Source organism: Trifolium pratense, linkage group LG3, assembly GCF_020283565.1.
Source record: "Trifolium pratense cultivar HEN17-A07 linkage group LG3, ARS_RC_1.1, whole genome shotgun sequence".
Taxonomy (NCBI): Eukaryota; Viridiplantae; Streptophyta; class Magnoliopsida; order Fabales; family Fabaceae; genus Trifolium; species Trifolium pratense.
Window position 1 is genome coordinate 41,649,106 of NC_060061.1, and position 22,547 is coordinate 41,671,652.

Sequence of the window (22,547 nt, forward strand, 5' to 3'; positions counted from 1 at the left end):
TATATACACAAATGATCTTTCATCATGCACACTTTTATTTTTGGGGTTTTCTAACTTAGACCCTAGTTAGGTCTAAGTTAGCAAGGTGCACCTTTTGAGTTGGACCAAAATACCCATTCTTTTAATTTTTGAAAGAATAGAGCAACAGGGGCATTTCTGTAATTTTACATAAAAAAAAAAATAATGACACGCGCCCCCACCTTCTTAAAAATTAATAGACGTGGATCCAGTGTCGCGCGCGTACGGAAGGACCATGGTTACAGACCGTTGATTTCCATCAGACAGCCAAGATGTGATCTCATTAAGGCTGTCTGATTGATCAGACAGCCCAGATCATCCTACCATCTTGTCTGCGCCACACTAGATTATAAGCTGGAGAGAGAAAATTTTACTTTTGAAAAAGGCAGCCACGTGTCAGCATATGAATGGGTCTGCGTGATTTTTTCCATTTTATGCTTTAAACTCGATTATTTCGTCGTAAATTAATTTTTTATTTTTTAATTTTTATACCAAAATTCATAATTTTTTTTTCTCTACAAATAGAGACTTGGTTTGTTTGATTTGGACACCGAAAAAAAAACGCAATTTTTCACTACTTTAAACTCGATTATTTCGTCGTAAATTAATTTTTTATTTTTTATTTTTTATACCAAAATTCATAATTTTTTTTTTCCTACAAATAGAGATTTGGTTCGTTCGATTTGGACACCGAAAAAAAAAACGCAATTTTTCACTACCTTAAATGAGATAAAACGATAATTAAAAACTAATGTTTGCTTCTGAAACCATTTATCTGGTACAATGGTTTCAGAGAGTTGTAATCTGAAACCATTTTGCTGGTAGAATGGTTTCAGTAAGTTGATTATTAGTTATTTGCTTCTGAAACCATTTAGCTTGTAGAATGGTTGCACATAGTTGTATTCTGAAACCATTTTACTGGTAGAATGGTTTCAGTGAGTAATTTATTAATTGTGTTTGCTTCTGAAACCATTTATCTGGTACAATGGTTTCAGAGAGTTGTAATCTGAAACCATTTTGCTGGTAGAATGGTTTCAGTAAGTAGATTATTAGTTATTTGCTTCTGAAACCATTTACATTGTAGAATGGTTGCACATAGTTGTATTCTGAAACCATTTTACTGGTAGAATGGTTTCAGTGAGTAATTTATTAATTGTGTTTGCTTCTGAAACCATTTATCTGGTACAATGGTTTCAGAGAGTTGTAATCTGAAACCATTTTGCTGGTAGAATGGTTTCAGTAAGTAGATTATTAGTTATTTGCTTCTGAAACCATTTACCTTGTAGAATGGTTGCACATAGTTGTATTCTGAAACCATTTTACTGGTAGAATGGTTTCAGTGAGTAATTATTTAATTGTGTTTGCTTCTGAAACCATTTATCTGGTAGAATGGTTTCAGAGAGTTGTAAACTGAAACCATTTTGCTGGTAAAATGGTTTCAGTAAGTTGATTATTAGTTATTTGATGAGATTAAGGTAGTGAAAAAAATTGAGTTTTTTTTCTGTGTCCAAATCAAACGAACCAAATCTCTATTTGTAGAGAAAAAAAAATTATGAATTTTGGTATAAAAAATAAAAAATAAAAAATTAATTTACGACGAAATAATCGAGTTTAAAGTAGTAAAAAATTGCGTTTTTTTTTCGGTGTCCAAATCAAACAAACCAAGTCTCTATTTGTAGAGAAAAAAAAATTATGAATTTTGGTATAAAAATTAAAAAATAAAAAATTAATTTACGACGAAATAATCGAGTTTAAAGTATAAAATGGAAAAAAATTAACGCAGCCAATCAGCTGCTGACACGTGGCCTGCCTTTTCAAAAGGCTTTCTCTCTCCGCGTCAGCCATCACGCAAACTCGCAGCTGTCGGCGCGTGTGATGCACGCGCTCTGATCTTGTGCAATCACACGCTGCCACGTGTCATGGGGGGGGAAAAAAGAAGTGGGGGCGCGTGTACTGTTGCATAAATTTACAGAAATGCCCCTGTTGCTCTATTCTTCCAAAAAATTAAAAAATGGGTATTTTTGTCCAACTCAAAAGGTGCACCTTGCTAATTTAGACCCAACTGGGTCTAAATTAGCAGCCCCCTTTATTTTTATTATTAAATTAATAAATTTTACCATTAGATTAATATGTCACCTTTTATTTAATCTAATGAGATGTACACCTTTATTTTTATTATTAAATTAATACGTTTTACCATAAAGTTAATAAAATATTTGTCTCTTGTGTATATCATGGACTTGTCAATCACAATATACAAGTCTCTCTGTTTTTTTTTTTAGATATAGGACGTGTACTTTACGCTCTTCATAATTTGAGATTATTTATCCATTAACCAATGAGAACAAGTTACATAAGCGAATTTGCATGTGCTAACTACAACCAGGGGCGGATCTAGGTACAGTTGAGGGTGTGCAGCTGCACCCGCTCAACTGTTAGAATTTGCACCTATAATCTTGTATTTTTGTTCTTTGCACACCCTGAAATTTTCTTTTTGCACCCATGATCAACTATTTCTATAACAAAGAATAATAACTGAAGAAAAAGAAGTGAATTAAAGTGTAAGAGTTCATAAACTGAGAAAAGAACTGAAGAAAAAGAAGTGAATTAAAGTGTAAGAGTTCATAAACTGAGAAAAGAAGCAGAGTAAAAGAAGCAGAGTCGAAGAAGTGAAGAAGTGAATTAAAGTGTAAGAGTTCATAAACTGAGGAGAAGATGAAGTGTGGCGGCTACATAATTAGGGTTAAATGCGTGTATGTATGTTATGCTATGGGCTTGGGCCACTAAACTTCTTTTTAAAAATATCACTTTGGACTAAGAGGTAGTCAACAAAGAGAGGTTTATTATATTTTTCACCGATTTATGCATGATAATTTTTAACAATTGGAGCAAAGGGAAAAGGAAAACTAAAAGCTGGAAAAATTAATTATTTTTTTTAATGGAAAAGTTTTGCCATTATATGTCATTCAATATAGTCAGATTAATATTATATATTGGTGTAGTTTTTTTCTACTAATTTTATAATATAAAATTTATTGTTGGATTGCAAATTTATATCATATAGATCACTCATGTTCAATTTGCGTAGGCCAAAGTTCGTACCCAGGATTTCTTACTTAATTATTGACTTTAAGGTAGAAATTTTGTGCCACTATACAAATTGAAGAAAAAAAAAATTCACCGTAAAATTTGCACCCCCTGGTCCAAGGTCCTGGATCCGCCACTGACTACAACTAACTTGTAACAAACTTTTGGATTGCATATGACAACCTGTTCTCATTGATTGATAGATAAATATCCTCAAATTATAAAAGAGTAGATTAGAAAAAACCCCTTTACCAAAAAAAAAAAATTAGAAAAAACCCTTTTTATATTTGAATGTTCCACATTAAATAAAATATAGCCTCATATTGGATGTCAAGAGTAGAGTATATCATATTGAATGAAGAGTAGCACATAAGTATTTAGATATCACATTTTTACCTAAAATTTTAAAATTTATTAGATTATATGATCGATCCCTTCATTTATGTGTAGCTCAACATCAAAATGTTCATTTTAACATATGACTCTTGTTCACACCTAATATTATCCCTCAATTATGAATTCATACTTTTTGGATTGCTCAAATAAGCAGTTTTTTTCGTTCACATATAGTGTATGTTTGGTTTCAATTCTGGAGCATCCAGAATTGATTCTGGACGTGTAGAATTGATTCTGACTTGTTTGGTTTTTCAAAAGTAGAATTGATTCTGCCTCCAGAATTGATTCTACTTGAAGCTAGAAATCGTAGCTTCTGATTCTAGAATTGATTTTTACACTCAAATTTTTTGTTCAACTCACTTTTTCATGAATATATCCAAACATAAACCACTTCAGCTTAAAATCAATTTTGGCCAGAATCAATTTTACAGAATCAATTCTGCCAAAATCAATTCTCTCCGCCGCAGAACCAAACACACGCATACTCTTTAGCTAACACACAACATCAATAAGGTACACCTCATGAGAAACAAGTTTAAATCAACATATAGTTGCACAATAGTTGACACAACATCAACAGAGCACGTTGTATGACTAGTCATCAACATGAGAAAGTGTGTTAAAAGTCATATATTTGATGAGAGATGACTTTAAAATATATTTGCAAATACATATTGAAAATCAATACCCCTTTCATCCCAAAATAACCGACGCATTTGCAGGAAAAGTTTTTCCCAAAATCCACATTAATTTGCCAATTTCCACTAATGTGGTTATTATTTTTGCTAATTATTTCACTAGTATACTACAAAGAAATCAAATAATCAAAGTAGTTACACAGTATGTGTTTGGTTCTGTGGTAGATATAATTGATTTTGATAGAATTGAGTTTGACAGAATTGATTTTGATAAAATTGAGTTTGGTAGAATTGATTTGTGTTTGGATATATTCATACAAAAGTGAGTTGAATAAAGAATTTGAGTGTAAAAATCAATTTTAGAATGAGAAGCTACAATTTCTAGCTTCAAGCAGAATCCATTCTGGAGACAGAATCAATTCTACTTTTGAGGAACCAAACAAGTCAGAATCCATTCTACATGTCCAGAATCAATCAATTCTGGCTGCTCCAGAATTGAAACCAAACATACACACGGTGGTTGGAACAACCACAACCAAAAGTCATTTCCTTCAACTGCAAAAACCCAAAAGAATTTCTTCAAAACACTGACAATATTTCCAGTAACACAAAACGACAAAAAAAACACAACCAGTACTTACAACATTGAGTTCCAATCTCAATCTTTCACTCACACAGTTTCTGTCAAAAGTAACAAAATCCTCATCCAATAGTTAAACTCTTCACACTTTTTTTTCCTTTTCTAGTTTTTGAAACTTTGAACTTAAACCAAAGTAGTAAAGTTTCTATGTTCACGCGCCCTAAGAGTGTGCTACTTTGTCTACACAAAATGGGAAACAATGCATAATTTTAGCACAAAAATATGACTTTATGATGCGCGTGGAAACATTATAGTACAGTGTACACTGAACTATGTCACAAATTGTCAATGTGCTATAAAGCAGAAAGTAACAGTTCCACCTCATCCTTATTTCTAGCTTTGTTCTTTCTTTCTCATATTCAAATCCAAATCCCGCCACCCTTTGTTCCTTTATGTAGCAAAATTCAAATCCTACTTTTCATTCTTCCAATCCCTTTTCCTTTTTCATTAAAATATTATGCTGTATTACGATTGATGTATCAGAATAACGGTGACTCACGTGATTTTATAGAACTATACTCTATAATTTTTGAAAAATCACAGCATGTCACCTTAATTCTATTTACTACATAACACTGACATTTCAGAATGATGAAGTGTTTCATAACAAGATTTATGTGTCTGACACCAACACATCGTATTTATGTCTATATAATAATAGTATCGTGTTTGTGTTTATGTCAATCTATGTAGCATTAATACTTAATATTAAGTGTGTTTAATGTTTGACCTCGTGCCAAAAATTGTTATCAGTATCGATATATCGATATGTTTGTATTGTACTTGAAATTTGTGTATGTCATAGATACATAGTTGGTAAGCATTCCTTAATCATTGATCTAAATGGAAGTTTGAGTTTAAGATTCCAACATAATACTCAATCTCACTTTCTCTTTTCATTTTTTTGTATATTTATTTTATTATATAGTTTTTTTATTTTCTCTCTATATGTTTCTTTATGTTTCTTAGATCATTCAAATCATGAAACTCTCAACTCCAACACAAACACCAACTTCTTCAAATGTATCTCCATCAATTTCATCGAACACACCAATGTGTTCCTCCAAAACCACCACCACAGGGTGTCTCACAGCCATCATGCGCAAGATTCTTTGCTCAGGAAACCTTCCAAAAGATCCATTAAATCAACTTACAGAATTTGATTCAACAAACTCTGTTCTGAGTTACAAAGATCATAACTTACACATTTCTGAGGAGAATGCTATGGCTGCTGCTGCTACTCCTCCTCCTCCTATAGTTGCAAGGTTAATGGGTTTAGAATCAATGGGAGAGATACCATTTGCATCAAAACCAGGTTCACTTTCGCGTAGCAAATCGATGAACTCAATGGACTATTTGGGAGAAAGCAATGGAAAAATTCATCATCAGAGGGTTAGTTCAACATTGTCATTTAGAGAGCCTCCAACTTTTAAGTTAACTGAAAATGAGAGCTTTTTTGTACTTAACTTTGAAAATGAAGGTGAGAGTGTTAAAGGGTTGAAATCCAAATCCAATGGGAGAAAAAAGAAAATGGGTTGTTCTGAATTGAAGCATAAAGATGAAAAAATGATAGTTGATTTGAAGGAGAAGAAGAACAAGAGAGAAAATGTTTATGATGAGAAAGTTTTGATTGAGAAAGGGAAAATGAGCAAAAGGGTGTCTAATAAACTTCTAGAAATCACTAACACTTCATATAAGTTCAAGGGTTTATCTGAAAAGAAGTGTTATGATTCAGAAGCAGTTGAATTGTTGAAGCCAAAGAGCTATAATGAAGTTGTGATTAGTGAAAAGAAGAAAAGGAGAATAAGGAGGAAGAAAAGAACAAATTTTTATGCAGAAAAGAAGATTGAAACTGAATGTAAATCAGATAAATCAGATGATTCAAGTCCTGTTTCTGTCCTCGAATTCGAGCGCAAGTCTTGTGGAACAGGTTTGTTTCTTTTGCTAATTTTACTTGCTCAACTTTTTTCTATGATTTCTAAGTGTAGTTGCTACACATAGAATGCAATTGTCCCTGAGTTCGGTGGAATCACGGTGTGCCACCTTAATTTTGAACAACAGAAACACTTTATAGCTTCAACAAAATCACTATGTCACTATGATTCTGTCAAATTCACCATAATTTCAAACATGTACTAAATTAAAGTTCATCAAATGCGAACTGCAGTCGCAAAGATATATAAAAAAATATCAATTTGGTGGACTAGATTGCGGCGGTAGACCTTATATTAAAACCTTAGTTGTTATATTATGTTAACTCAAGAAATTGTGTTAAGTTTGAATTTATTTTTGCAGGAATAGATTCTATTGCAGTTGGTTCAAGTTCAAGAAGAAAGTTGACACCAGAGCTTGAAAATAACAAACACATTCTTATGCGTTCCGATGATAATTTGATGATTGATGAGAAGAAGGATAAGGCAATTGAAGAATCAAAGAAGAGAGAGAAGCATAATTACAAAGAGTATATAGATATTTGGGGTGAAGCATGCAAGCTAGTTGAAGATGAATTGGCTGGTTCAAAAAATCAAGTTCATGCATGGATGAATCAAGAAAGTAATTTAGGAAGTGTATGTGCTGATTTTGAGTCAGAAATTTTTGATCAATTGTTGAATGAGGTGATAAGTCAACTTGTTGAGTAAAAAATTCACAAGTTAGTAACTTCAAAATTTTGTAAAAATTATAAACCTTATGAATAAAGTGGTAAAAGATTTAAGACTTGTTTATTTTCTAATGATGTTTCTAATAATTTTGTATGTGGATGGCTGTAGTTACATTTAGTTTTGAATTTTTATTTTTAACTGTGATATAGGGAATTGGATTAGGTGTAGTCCTTTTTCATACAGTTTTTTTATAGCCATTCTATCACGATCGGACGGTTTAGACAAATACAGTCAACAAATACAGTTTTTAAATCATCACCATTCGATCTTGATCGGACGGCTATAAATGGCACAAACTGCACATAAAATGTGACCGCATGGAATCCGGGCCCGTCATATTGAGAAGATAGAAGCTTGGGATAATACATTTTGAAAACTTTGTAAACAATGTGTTGAGAATTCGTCATAAAATCACACCAATAAAAGAACTTGATGTGTGGAGCAATAGAACGGCAACCAATAACAATAATAATAACAACCGATAAAAGATAAAGGAGAAGAAAGAACATGATAATTTGTTTACCAAGTTCGGTCCAATAATGACCTAGTCTGGGGGAGAGAGCAGCCCCTCCGTTCCACTATATCAAAGAGTAACGCTACAAAGAAATTCTCCATTGGGTTACAAGAATTAATCCTAATTCTACCCAAATCCCGAATCTCTTCCCGTGGCCAAGAGACTCAATTTGACAAGTGTTTCCCAATGTGTAATCAATCCCCTTTGCCAAACCCTAGAGTTATACCAAGAGACAACCCCTCTTGTTTCTCTCTAAAACCCTAGCCTTGTGTCGGCGGCAAATCCTAATTGAAAACCCTACATTGTTGCTCCCTTCCCCTCTCTCTCTCTCTCTCAATTTTTCTATGAATAAAGCACTCCCTATTTATAGAAAAATAATATGCCAAAAAATTAGTAACAAATCTGTTTTAAAATAAAACAAATCCAAGTCAAAGTATCTTCCAAGAAAATATATTTTTTTCCCAAAAAATCTTCAAAACATCAAAGATTCAACAAAGATTTTTCTGACTTCTTGTAACTGAGATTTCAAGACATATCCAACACAATGTTTTTGAATATTTAATGCATTGATAATATTAAATATCATATGGCTCGAAAGATTAGTCTCTGCAGTTGCAGGCAGAGGATACATGGTTTACACATTGTTTAGTAAAAAAAATTACTTTTGGATTTTATTAAACCAGTGATTAACTTTAACATTTCCCAAAATGAAAAACAAATGTGATCAATGGTACGAGATGAGGAGATGCTTAATGCTTTTGATTGATAAAGCATTCATGGATGTTTGTGCCTTGATGATTATTACAGAAAACATGGGATATGGATCTTCAAAGCCTGCAAAATTTTGGATTGAGTATATCATTATTGAAAGTCAAAAAATAAAGTGTAAGGCAAGATTCAATGACAGTTGACAGAGGTTGTCTACTGAAATACTAATTTGAAACAATTGGAATTCAAATTCATGATATATAGCTTAAAGTCTTGACCATACAAAGTGTAGTTTGATATTATAAAAAAGATTAGAACTAAGAATAGTACTATGACATAATTATGTACCATGCTGAAAATAGAGTCAACACATGATCATGTAAGAATCTCAAAGGCATCAATATTAAGAACATATATGTAAATTTTAACTGCACTGGACCATGCATGTTAATTCTTAAACATTAATACATTACATATGCATGACTTAAATTAAAAGTGAAATCCAAAAAATGAAAGTCACCAAAAGTCAAATAAAAGAGTAATCTTGCAAGAATAATGACTTGACTTGCACAATATTAATAAACATTTTCTTGGTTGCTGGAAAATTACAACCCAATATTGAACATAACTAATAGTAAAGCAATTGAACATAACTAATCACTTACATAGGTGCTAAACTTTTGAAGTACTCTTGTACTTCCCATGAATGCAATTTTTTTATTATAAAAAAAACTAATAGTGCAGCAAAAAATTAGGGAGAAAAAATGGGGAAAAAAATATACTAGTATGTAATCTCGGTTGCAATCTCGGTTTGATTATTCATTTTGTTCATGCAATCTTGGTTTGTTCCTTTTCTTCGTAACTGTATTTGAAATTTGTTGAATTGAAAGTAGTTTGTGTTTGGCGAGTCATCTGATTTGGCGAGACATCAGTTTATGTTGGTGTTCCTCTTCCATATATGTTTGAGAGTTTGAGAGTGTGTTGGGGTTCCTCTTATGAGTGAGTATATTTTTCCTTTATTTTCAAATTTTGATTGCTATTTGAACCAAATTAAACAACAAATATTGGTCATATACCATATGGTCTGCGTGATACGGTGGCTAGGCATATATGATAGAAGTACCGACAGCTTTGCATATGGATGGTCCTGAAGCTTTGATCATGAGATGTGAGTTTGGCAATGTATGAAGGGTTCCATAATGAGCTAGGCAAAACAAGTACGGGATGGTGTGTTCGCGATCAAATGGGCCAATTTGTCATGGCTGGAACCTCATGGATTCAAGTGAGATGCTCTATAATTGAAGGAGAAGCTATGGCCTTGATAGAAGCTATACAGGAATTTAGTTCATATGGGTGTATTCGAATTTAGTTCCTTAATTTGTAACATCAAGTACTGTTTTTACATTATGCATGCCAGTAACCAAAACAATAATTCTGAAAATTTTGTGAAGTGCCCTTATGAACACACATTGTTTGTCTAGTATGGAGCTAAGAATGGAATTTTAATTGTAAGTCTCTATGTTGATGATCTAATCTATACAGGTAATGATCAAATTCTTATTGAGGAATTTAAATCTTCCATGAAAAAGAAATTTGCTATGACTGATTTGGGTAAAATAAGATATATTTCTCGGGAGTTGAAGTGAATCAAAGTAGTGAAGGAATTTTCATGCATAAGCAAAAGTATGCCACTGAGATACTACCTAGGTTTAGTATGGATAATTGCAATAAAATGTGTAGTCCCGTAGTTCCAGGTTGTAAACTGATCAAAAATGAAAGTGGTAAAGCTGCAGATGCCTCAAGATACAAACAGATGGTTGGATGCTTGATGTATCTACTGGCTTCAAGGCCTGATCTTGCTTATTCTGTATGTTTAGTAGCTAGATTCATGGATAGACCTACTGAGATACATGTTGTAGCAGTCGAGAGGATTTGGAGGTATTTGAAGGGAACTCTTGGTCTGGAATTTTGTACAAAGCTGACACTAGTAAAGAATCGAGTCTTGTAGGGTGGAGTGATTTTGATTATGCAGGAGATTTGGATGACAGAAAAAGTACAACTGGTTTTGTGTTTATGCTTGGGTCACGAGCAATTTCATGGTCATTAAAGAAGCAACCTATAGTCACTCTATCAACCACTGAAGCTTAATTTGTGTCTGCTGCTTCATGTGCTTGTCAAGGTATTCGGTTAAGGAATATTTTGGATTACTTGAGGATAAAGCAACAGAAGTGTACTATGATCTACTGACATCAGCTCTTCCATTAAGCTCTTAAAGAATCCTATTATGCACAGAAGGTGCAAGCATATAGACGCGAGGTATCACTTCCTTAGAGATCTCACTAAGGATGGCATAATTGAACTGGTGCAGTGCAAGTCTGAGGAGCAAACAGCTGATATCCTAACTAAGCCATTGAAGCTTGAAGCCTTTTTAGATTAAGGCAGTTCTTAGGAATGCTTGATCTTTGTATCTTAAATTGTAACTGTGTTAGGGGTTCAATTTAACGGAGGGTTTGTTGTGTGTGTCGTTGAACTTGGCTTTGTATTTGGTGTTATTAGTGTAGCGCGCGCGTGCTGGTTTGGCGAAGCCTAAGCCTGACTAGGCCAGGCGAGGCCTAAACTTGTGTAAAGTGTCAAACTGTTGTATCTGCCCATATAAGGCATTGTCAATGATGTTAATGAATAAGATGCACCATTTACAACTAACAACACAACCATACCTGAGCTGTCTTTACATTATGCATGCAGTGCTGTCTTTACATTATGCATGCAGTAACCAAAAAAATAATTATCCCCTTAAAGCTGGACTCGGTGATTTGGTCAGTATAAATTGGTGTCCCTACCCTACTGGCTATAGCAAAGAGAAATTTGGGACGCCGGCCAATATTCTTGAGAGAGGCCATAGATACACAACCATACATGAGTGGAAGAAATTTGCTGCGTATTTGGATTGAAATCTTTAGTCCAAGCAAAAAGCTTCAACGCACCCGGATTGAGATTCCAAGATCCAATGGAATGAACGCTTTGAACATCTTCAATAGAAGAGAAAGTGAACTCATAGAAACCATTACTACCTAAAGAGGTGATACCATGCAAAATCGCCGAAAATTGGCAGAGCTAAACATGCTACCTTTGAACACAGAAGAAGTCACAACAAAGATTTAATTGTTGATGCTGATTTCCCTTCCTTGTGAGTGTGGAAATATTCCTGTTCTCTTTGCTTGGAACAAACTATTCTGCACTAGTATATATGCTTTATCTATACTTTCGAGAAGCACAACCGAAAGCAGCTTTTTACTCAACTCCCTAGCAATTATATAATCCACAACTGTCTTCCTCCTAAACTCGCCGTGTCATTCAATGGTTGAAACCTTTCCTGAGAGCTCAAATCCACTGACATTTGGCTTTGTTTGCTTGCAAATAGAGTTTCCAAAAGTGCCGAAGCAATTTATCTTTTTCCAACTCTATCTGGTCCATGGAAAGAAAACCATGTGTCTACTCTAACATTCGAATTCGATTAACTGTGCTTTCCGGCACCAGATCTACAAAGTGTCATAATTCTAATGATAGCATATATTGCCTCGTCTTGCAGCGGAACCTTTTCGGTAAGAAGTTTGTAAAGTGACTTAAAATCAACCATTTCAAATATAAACATGTCACACACATAAATTATATTCAGGTAATTGTGAATCTGTACTATTTTTTTCAACTCTTATTATTACTAAAATTAGTCATTGAAATCACAATTTACCCCGGTAGATAAACTTAGATTTGATTTTACACGAAACATTTGACATCCATAGCATCAATTCATAGATTACTACAGTCTACACTGACCAAAAATTACCAATCCTAATCCTATGCTCAGGTGAAGTTGGTTGATCCATAGTGTAGCTCTTAAACTATATCACAAATATTGCATATTCATTCACATGTATGGATTGTTTTTAAACTAAAACCACTGTTGTTTTGCATAAATATGATTGTTCACTGTAAGAAGAAATTTCAAGCAAAAAGTTTATGAATTTTAAATCCAACATTTTCCATTTAAAAGCACAACAAAAAATTGAAAAATGAAGCAGAAGAATATATTACCCTGTGCCATAAGAAACGAAACAGTACAAGCATCTAGTGGTTCATTATGACATTTAGAAATTCAACTATTTGGGAAAAATGACTCAAATGAATTAAAAGTGAAAGGAGAAAAATAACACTAATGATCAGAACCCGATGTTGGGTCATCATCCTTCAAAAGTGATTCAACCCATGGTTCTTCGCTTAGCAACACATCCGGATCATCAACATTTGGCGCCGCCATTGTTGGAATGCTGCTTTTGTTTCCAAGGCCAGAAGAATACAATTTTGTCCTCCTATTGAGTTCATCACCAGGTATAGACCAGTCTAATTTTCGATCACCTGAGCCCCAACCGGATAAGTTAGAAGGCTCTGCAGAAACTGATGTAGCAGATGAAAGATTAGGATTAAAACTCGGCATACTACTGTGCTCAATAAATTCTTGGCTTCGCTTCGAAGTGGCATCATATCTTGAACTCATAGATGGATCAGCCCTGGATTGTGGTAATCCAATTACATCTGAATTTGTAGAGTATGGAGGATAGCCCCGTTGATCCACCTGGATTCCTGGAAGCCTGCGCATATTCTGGTTTGTGCGAAACTCATTGTGCAGATCGGTGTTTCTTGCGAAATTCATCGGCATCTGAATTGTTGGTGGGCGCAGTCTGAAAGGGTGAGCACTACCTGAATTTGATAGAGGTGTAGGCAAAGAATAAGCAGAAGAATTTTCTGGCCTGCGAATCTCCTCCGGTTTGTGAGCAAAGAAGCACACCTCTCGTGTGCATTCAGTTCCATTGTTGCAAAACCTGGTTCGGTAATGAGAAGGGTGAAGCCCCCACTCATACCTTCCATGAGAAAATGGGCAGGACTCTCCTTTGCTGCAGCGCCAACTGTTGCTAAACTCGGGACAAATGACAGAGCTATAATGATGCTTTCTTGGATCACGCCTTCTTGAATCTTCTCCGTGATGCACATAGCAGCACCTACTCCAGTCATGAGAGTGACGTATTTTACAAGATACAACTTTAAACGTGTACATCATGAATTCAGAGTTATCCATTTTCTGCTTCTCAGTTGGAAAAACCTGCATCATGAAGAGAAATTCATCAAGACTTTTAAAGATTAAATCTTTAGTGGAAAATCAATCAACCAAGAATAAAAAGAAGATACCTTACACAAACAATACCAGAGAATGAAACAGCACCAACTTGAACGAGAGAGAGGGAAATTCTTGGTGTTTGAATTTTTGGTTTTGTGTTAGATTAGTAATGGAAACTATACTTCACTGGTTTATCTAGAAAATGTTCAAGTTAAAGGAACAGATTTTTGAATTAGGAGGTTTTATACATACATCTTAAAGTTGGCATGCAACTTAAAGCTTTGGGCTGTATGTGAGTTGGTTTTTAGAGGGAGTGCTTACTTTACTTTTTTTTTTTAATTAAGAACATAATTATAAAATATTTTTTAAGTGAATATAAGTATGATTAAATGATTATATGATTATTTATTACATTCTTGTTTTTTTTTTTATACTGATATGGGGTACCCATGGTCGATACGAGCTAGCCGGTTTTTAAATGAGTTTTTTGAGTCGGGCTATAAAGCCTTAAGAGTGTGTTTGGATGGGGAATTTTTTGAGGTAAAGTAATGTTTTGAGGGAATTCAAATGATTTAAGGTGAATTCCATTGTTTGGATGGAAATTTGAAGAATTTTCAAAATGATGAAAATTTAAGAAGAATTTCAAAATGACACATAAAACCAAAGAATTTGAAATTCCTTCTTCTCTGTAATCTTTTAAAAATTACTAATTGATAGTAAAACCTAAAATTAGCCGAAAAACCTAAAATTGACGATAAACACTAAATCGGCCGAAAATCCAAAAAATCGGCAGAAAAAACCTAAAATCGGCCAAAAGCCCAAAAATTGACTATAAACTCTAAAATTGGCCGAAAACCCAAAAAATCGGCAGAAAAACCTAAAATTGGCCAAAATTTCAAAAATCGACTAGAAACCCTAAAGTCGGCTGAAAACCCAAAAAATCGGCCGAAAAACCAAAAATCGGCCGAAAACCCAAAAAATCGGCCGAAAACCTTAAAACGGCCAAAATCCAAAACATCGACTATAAACCCTAAAATCGACCGGCAACCCGAAAAATCGGCAGAAAAACCTAAAATCGGCCAAAATTCCAAAAATCAACTATAAACCCTAAAATCGGCTGAAAACCCAAAAAATCGGCCGAAAAACCAAAAATCGACCAAAAACCCAAAAAATAGGCCAAAATCCAAAAAATCGACTATAAACCCTAATATCGGCCGAAAACCCAAAAAATCGGCCGAAAAACCAAAAATCGACCGAAAACCCAAAATCGGCCAACATCCAAAAAATCGGCCGAAGAATCTAAAATCGTCCCTAAACCCAAAAAACTCGCCCGAAAACCTAAAATCGACCCAAAATCCTGAAATCGGCTATAAACCCCAAAATCGGCCGAAAAACCTAAAATCGACTATAAACCCTAATATCGGCCGAAAAATGGATTTATAGTCGATTTTTAGGTTTTTCGGTCGATTTTTCGTTTTTCGGTCGATTTTAGGGTTTATAGTCGATTTTTGGGTTTTTCGCCGATTTTAGTTTTTTCGGCCGATTTTTTGGGTTTAGGGTTGATTTTTGGGTTTTTGATTAATTTTTTGGGTTTTCAGCCGATTTTAGATTTTTTAGTCGATTTTAGGGCTTTTGGTCGATTTTAGGTTTTTCAGCCGATTTTGTGTGTTACTATCGATTTTAGGGTTTTTGGCCGATTTTAGGTTTTTCGGCCAATTTTATGTTTTTTCTGCCGATTTTATGGTTTTCGGCCGATTTCATGGTTTATAGTTGATTTTAGGTTTTTCAGCTGATTTATGGTTTTTGACCGATTTTAGGTTTTTCCGCCGATTTTTTCAGCCAATTTAATGGTTGATAGTCGATTTTAGGTTTTTTGGCCGATTTTAGGTTTTTCGGCCGATTTTTTTTGTTTTTCGGCCAATTTTTGGGTTTAGGGTCGATTTTATTAAAATAAATAAAATTAAATGAAGGAAATTCAATTACATTACCCAAACAAAGAATTTTAAAATTGATGGAATTTCATCACTTTATCCAAACAATGAAATTTGAAAATGAAGGGAATTCAATTGAATCAATTGAATTACCTAGTATTTTAAATCCCTTGAATTTCTAGAATTCCCCATCCAAACACACTGTAAGAATATTCAAAACCAAATTATTAAGTCCAACCCTGTATTTTAGCGGGTTTGACAGTCCGACCCATATAGACTAGCTTATTTTAATAGCTCTACATTTTACCCTCCAAAACCCTCTTCATCACTCAATCGAAATTTCTTCTGCACCCATAAATCCTCTTCTTGTCACTCAATTGATTGACCCCAAAATTCATTTCCGTTAGCCAAAAAGGTTTTTTCTGTCAATTTATTTTCAAAAAATGTTAATATTTTTTGTTGACTGAATATTGATGTGTCATTGTGGATGTCATATAGTGTAACTTGTCCACCAAAGACCTCATTAATTTTTAAATTTTAACCATTTAATTTTTTGTTGTTAGAAAGGAAACCATTGGTTCTTGCAAGTCTATTGTATCTTATAGTGAACCAATCAACACCTAATTTATTTTACTTTCCTTCTCCTTCTCCATCATCTTCATAAACTTCTTTAAAAAAAATCCAGATCGTTAATTAAACCTAGAAATGAAAAAATAATAACAAACTTAAATATCGAATTTGTCAACAAAAAAAAACTTAAATATCGAATAAAATTCAATAAACCTGTGCCAACGCACAGGTCTTTAAACTAATTGATTGATAAAAACAAACTTCTCATCAATTATTGGATAAGATCAAGCTATTTTCCTATAGGTGGTTGAAGACGACGAGTGTGACTTTAGTCTCTAATTACCATAGCTGGTGGTCTGATCATTTACTTTGTTTGGGCCTGGTTTGATTTTTTATGGTTTTTTTCGTGACTCTTTGTAAATAGTTTTAGTCGTTCTCAGTATACCTTGTAATGGGAAGACTGTTTTTTAATATATATCTCATTTTAGCTTGTTAAAAAAAAACAAAAAAATTTAATCTTTTAACCAAATCTAATTAAAACCCCACAAATCAGGGCTTTTCTGTTTTGGGCGGCACCCATAAATAAATGATAATTCCAATTCGTTTCTTCCACAACAAGCAACAACAATAATAATGGATGAAGATTTATATTTGCCGAATGAGTGCTGGGAATCTATCCTTAAATTTCTCAGCGACGGCCATGGAGACGACAACCACTACTACTTTCAAGCTCTTTCCGTCGCTTCTAAACAATTCCTCTCTATCACCAACCATCTTCGATTCTCTCTCAATATCTATGGTCCAACTCGCCCTTTCATTCACCGTCTCTTCAAAAGGTTCACCAATCTCACATCCCTCGACCTCACCTGCTTTGACGGTGACCTCGACGCCCTTCTTTCTCAAATCTCTTGTTTCCGGTTGAACCTCACGTCTCTCAATCTCTCTGACCAACCAGCCATTCCCACAAATGGTTTACGAGCTTTCTCTAAAAAGATTACAACTTTGACCTCTTTAATTTGTTCTAATATTGATTATATCTATAACAGTGACCTCACTCTTATATCTGATTGTTTCCCTTTACTTGAAGTACTTGATCTTAGTAACAGTAACCCTTTCCATGTTGATTTTGACATTACGAATGTTGTGGTAAACGCAATGTTAATGGCACTTCCTAAACTCCGCAAGGTTAATTTCTCTCGTTATAATTCCTCTATAAACGACTTATCGCTTTTACACTTGTGTAAGAATTGTGAGTTTCTCGAAGAGGTTATCATGCTGAAAGAAGGCCTATTCTTAACTCAACACGGCGTTGCTTCTGCCATCAGTGAGAGGACAACTTTGAGGTCTATATCCGTTATATGCACATCATATGATGACAACATTAGTTCATACTTTATTGACTCGCTGGTTAACTTGAAATGCTTAACTTGTCTTGATTTGTCGTTTTCACGTATCTCAGATCAGTTGCTTTCGTCTATTGCAATGGGAGGTCTTCCTTTAACAAGGCTTGTGCTCCAAAGTTGCACCGGTTATAGTTATGATGGAATCTTTTCTTTGTTATTCAAGTGTCGATGTATACAATATTTGGATCTTCAAAAAGCTGAGTTTCTAACTGATCACCATGTTGTCAAGTTATCTTTATTTCTTGGATATTCGGTGTCTATAAACCTTAGTTACTGTAACATTCTCACAGATTCATCCTTGTTTGCCCTCGTTAGAAATTGTGCTTCACTTAGTGAGATCAAAATGGAACACACTACAATCGGGAGAGAGAGTGTAGGGAAACTGTCTAAATCTTTGGTGGATTTCGGTGTAAGCCCTCAATTAAAATCTCTCCATCTTGCTTCCAATTCATGGCTAAGAGATGAAAGTATCAAAATGTTTGCTTTCATTTTCCCCAATTTGCAACTGCTTGATTTGAGGTCTTGCCATGGCATATCTGAAGAAGGTATTTTTCATGTTCTAAGGACAGGTTGTAAGATTAGACATTTGAATTTAGCCTACTGTGTCGGAGTGAAGTTGCTTGGAATGAACTTCGAAGTTCCTAAATTGAAGGTGTTGGACTTGTCATATACACTTGTCGATGATGAAACACTCTATATAATTTCAAAGAATTGTTGTGGGCTTTTGCAACTGGAACTGAAATGTTGTTATCATGTCACAGAAAAGGGAGTGATGCATGTGTTAGATAACTGCACGCAACTGAGAGAGATTAATCTGGGATATTGTCCTAGAGTGCATTATAATATTGTAGACAAGATGGTATTGTCAAAGCCATCATTGAGAAAGATAACAGCTCCACCTTGTTATTATTCCAATGAAAAAAAGGCGGAATTCTTCTCTCGTCATGGATGCCGTTTGAAAGTGCTTTACTAAAGTTTGAATTATAAATTGTAAGATGGTTTATGTTCTTAAATTTACTTCTATGAGAAGTTACTTTATTTTTAATTTCTATTTACTCACCAGTCTTTGCATGATAATAACCCTCCTTAGCAGTATGGGTTTTGCATACATTCTGTAGCACACTTTGTGTTGTTTCTCTTCTACTATTTCAGCATTCCAAAAAACTTGAATTTATGGATTCCATATAAAATTAGCTAAAAGTAGTAGAGATTTCCTACGCATTTTCTCGCGCACCCTACGAATTTATCAAAATACCCTGGTCCGCTATTTAGGTAGCGGACACCCCCCAAAGACACCCTACCTACGAATTTATAAATGTCTCATCACTGTGATCTTATCGGGACCAAGCTTGTCCCGTTGAAAGTCTTTCTTTTCGTGTGGAGGTTACTTGATGATAGATTACCAACAAAGACTAATCTTTATCATTGTGGGTGTTTACATAATGAACCGTTTGTTCAAGGGGATGCAAAGTCAATGAGGATCTAAATCACTTATTCTTGAATTGTGATTTGGCTAATTTTACTTGTAAAGGTATCATTAGCTGGTTAGGCGTTCAATGCATTCTTCCTAATAATGTTATCACTTTTGCATCTCAGTTTGGTGGGGATCATAATTTTCGTAAGGATACTCGGGGTACATGATTCGATTCACAGGAAAGGAAAAACTTTACTATTAAAGGGGTAGAGAAGATTGTGAGGTGGTAGTGTCGGGACCGCCTAAGATGGGCCCTCTGCTGATACCAACGCATGCAGTAGCACTTTTTTTTTTATAACTAAAAGTCATGTTATATTTAGGACTATAATATTGGTGTAAGTAACTCAATATTGATATTTTGAGGGAGAAAGATAGATAAAAGCTAAAGCCAATAAGTTAAGCTTTCTATAAATGCTTTTCGTTAGTGCTCCATAAACATATAACTATACAGACCAAAAGAACCAATGACTAAAAATTTTATAAGGCCGAAAGTAGCATGTAGAATCATCAGTGGTACATATGGCAAATATATAATAAGATCAGAGAACAAAGACAAAAAAAAATGCTAATGAACAGAAGAAATTAAAATTCCAGAATGAAAATAACTAATAACAAAGCAAAGAATTAGAAGGGGAAATTGAACAATATACTATACTATACCCTAGTAGTAGTAACAAGTTGCTACTGATGCAAAATACTTGCATTCTATATAACTTTTCTATTATTGACATTTTACCATTTTTATATAAAATGTCACTTATAAATATAATGAATATCAATAAAATTGAAGGAATAAAGTATTTAATAAAGAAATTATTCTAGAGGTGTTAACATTTGATTCACATCACCATCTGCTCAAGGTCCGTGTACAATTGCTCCGGCAAAGAGAGAACCGCGTCTTGATTATGGCATTGCTGATCATCTTCAACTTCAACTTCAACATTTGGTGCAGCCATTGTTGAAAAGCTATTTGTGTTTTGAAAGACTAAAGAATATGATTTCCTCATTTTGTTGAGTTCATCGCCACGAACGGACCAGTCTAATTTTCCATCTGGGGATCCCCAACCGGAGAAGTTTGAAGGCGATGCAGCAACTGATGTAGCAGAAGGAAACTCAGAATTAAAGCTCGACCTGCTGCTGCGCTCAATAAAGCTATTGCTCCGCTTCGAAAACGCATCATATCTTGAATTCGTAGATGGATCAGCCTTGAATTGTGGTGATCCAATCACATTTGAATTGGTAATGTCAGAAGGATAGCCCCACATTTGCTGGTTTAGATTCTGATGCACCTGCATTGGTGTTTGAGATTGTCTCGGAGACAAGAAAATGTCTTCTTGGTTAGTAAGATTCACTCCTGAAAACCTATTTGAAGGAGATGAAAGACCTGTCATCTCTTCGATCATTAGCTTCCGCATAAGGCAGTTTTCAAGTTCGAGCAATTCAATATTATCTCTAGCATTATGTGCATTATTCAATCTGGTTTTCGGCATTTGAAGTGTAGGGATTGCAGCATAAGACTGAGTCGGCCACATGGTTCCGCCTAAAGGAGAAGACACTGCAGACGGATTCAAAGGGGGCATCGCCGCAGATGGAGAGTTCAGTGTGAAAGAATCCATTGAAGAAGGACTAGGTGAATTTGAATATGATGTAGGTGAAGGCAAAGCAGAACCGGTAGAAGCGTACACCGGACGAAGCTCCTCGGGTTTGTGAGCAAAGAAGCAAACCCTTCTTGTGCATTCAGTTTCATCTTTGCATAGCCTCGTTCTATATTGAGCAGGATGAAGCCAGCTCTCAAAAATACCATGTGCATATTCACAAGCATCCCCTTTAGTGCATGATCCCTTCCGAAACTCAGGACAAGGGACACAGGTGTAATGATATTTCCTCGGATCACGGCGCTTTGCGTTTTCCCCAGGATGAGCAAAGGGGCACTCGGTCCAATCATGAGAATAAGCCCTTGAACAAGGCTTGACTTTGAATGTATACATCCTAAATTCATCTGTACTATATATCGCATTCTTTATGTCCGGTAGCGATGGATCGATCGGATAATCTTTCTTCTCGATTTGAGGTGAACCTGAATCTTGTTGCAGTTTACCCATTTGGAAACCTGCTTCCTTAAGGCAATCATCGCCGTCATAATCAACATCATCTTCACCTTCTAGTATGGCTAGTATCCTCTTCCTTGAACCGAAGATACTATTAGAAACCAAAACAATCAAATCAATACACCTATTACCGTTTGCATCAACAGAACTAACATCTGCAGATGCATCAAGCAAAAGCTTGATAACCTCAACAGAATCAGCAGAACAACCAAAAACAGCACAATGAAGAGCAGTAGCACCATCCGAACCACACGCTCGGTTAACATCAACACGACCAGTTTCTAGAATATAAGACAACACACCCTTGCTTCCAAATAAGGCAGCAATCATAAGAGGAGTCCTTTCTTCATAACTCATTTCCTTTGAGCCAACCCTCCTTCCATACCATAACCCTACCTCATCGACATCACAACCGTCTTTTTCAACCGCATCTTTGAAAGCTATTACATCATCTTTGGCTGAAAACTCAAGCAATGCAGAAATCATATGATGAAGTTCTTCTTGTCTTCTATATTCATGTTCCCTAATCAAACCTGTTTGAGAAGGGTTTCTATTTGAACCGTTACACATGATTTCTATTTTATCTGCAAAATCAAAAGAAAAATATTTAATGTTTAATGTTTGATATGATACTAAATCAGAAAACTTATTACATATTTAAAGCATTGAAAACTCCCCTTAAAAGATTTCAGTTTAATCAACAAAAGAGACAGATTTCAGATTCTGCTAAATTTGTTATAAAATCATCAATCACCAGGAAATTTGCAACGAGTATTGGTTTAATTAGTTTAATCTTAAAAAAATTAATATCTTAGTTTATGCACAACAATATTTCTAAAAATTCTAAAAATAAACACAAACAATAGTAACAAAAAAACAGCAAATTGTTGCAAAACCTTATTAACCAAATAGCAAAAACAATCTGTATTTCTCTTTCTTCTAATCTGAAAGATAATTCATTTTATACACATTAAGACTCTTAAGAAGCAAATACAAAGTTACAAACAATTCAAAACACACCCTTTTGAGGATTTTTCTTAGCAACCAAGTAAAAACATTGTAATATCAAAATACTTTAAAAAAGATTGAATTTTTAAGTGAAATTCAATGACCCATTAAGGAAAATAAGAGAAATACATAAAGGGGAATCAAAAAAAGAGGAGCTTACATGAACAAGGAAAGAGCACAAAATCTTGAAGGTTTAAGAAACTTGAACGTGAGAGGGAAAAA

The 22,547-nt window shown here is 34.6% G+C and overlaps 4 protein-coding genes across 4 annotated transcripts; 2 read left to right on the forward strand and 2 right to left on the reverse strand.

The window, feature by feature from the left end:
* The first annotated feature begins 5,661 nt into the window (after positions 1-5,661).
* LOC123916533 lies at positions 5,662-7,488 on the forward strand. The gene is made up of 2 exons (XM_045968006.1): positions 5,662-6,709; positions 7,075-7,488. The coding sequence occupies exons 1-2, from the start codon at positions 5,761-5,763 to the stop codon at positions 7,416-7,418; spliced, it is 1,293 nt and encodes a 430-aa protein (XP_045823962.1). The 5' UTR covers positions 5,662-5,760; the 3' UTR covers positions 7,419-7,488.
* A 5,383-nt stretch (positions 7,489-12,871) lies between these two features.
* Positions 12,872-13,822, reverse strand: LOC123915123 (zinc finger CCCH domain-containing protein 33-like). The gene has a single exon (XM_045966271.1). It carries the CDS (start codon positions 13,820-13,822, stop codon positions 12,872-12,874), a length of 951 nt encoding a protein of 316 aa, XP_045822227.1.
* Positions 13,823-16,965: 3,143 nt separating this feature from the next.
* LOC123915124 (F-box/LRR-repeat protein 4-like) lies at positions 16,966-18,708 on the forward strand. Its single transcript, XM_045966272.1, has one exon. It carries the CDS (start codon positions 16,966-16,968, stop codon positions 18,706-18,708), a length of 1,743 nt encoding a protein of 580 aa, XP_045822228.1.
* A 1,186-nt stretch (positions 18,709-19,894) lies between these two features.
* LOC123913468 (zinc finger CCCH domain-containing protein 66-like) lies at positions 19,895-22,547 on the reverse strand. Its single transcript, XM_045964221.1, has 2 exons — positions 22,486-22,547; positions 19,895-21,901 (listed from the first exon to the last, which is right to left on the reverse strand). The coding sequence occupies exon 2, from the start codon at positions 21,885-21,887 to the stop codon at positions 20,049-20,051; it is 1,839 nt and encodes a 612-aa protein (XP_045820177.1). The 5' UTR covers positions 21,888-21,901; positions 22,486-22,547; the 3' UTR covers positions 19,895-20,048.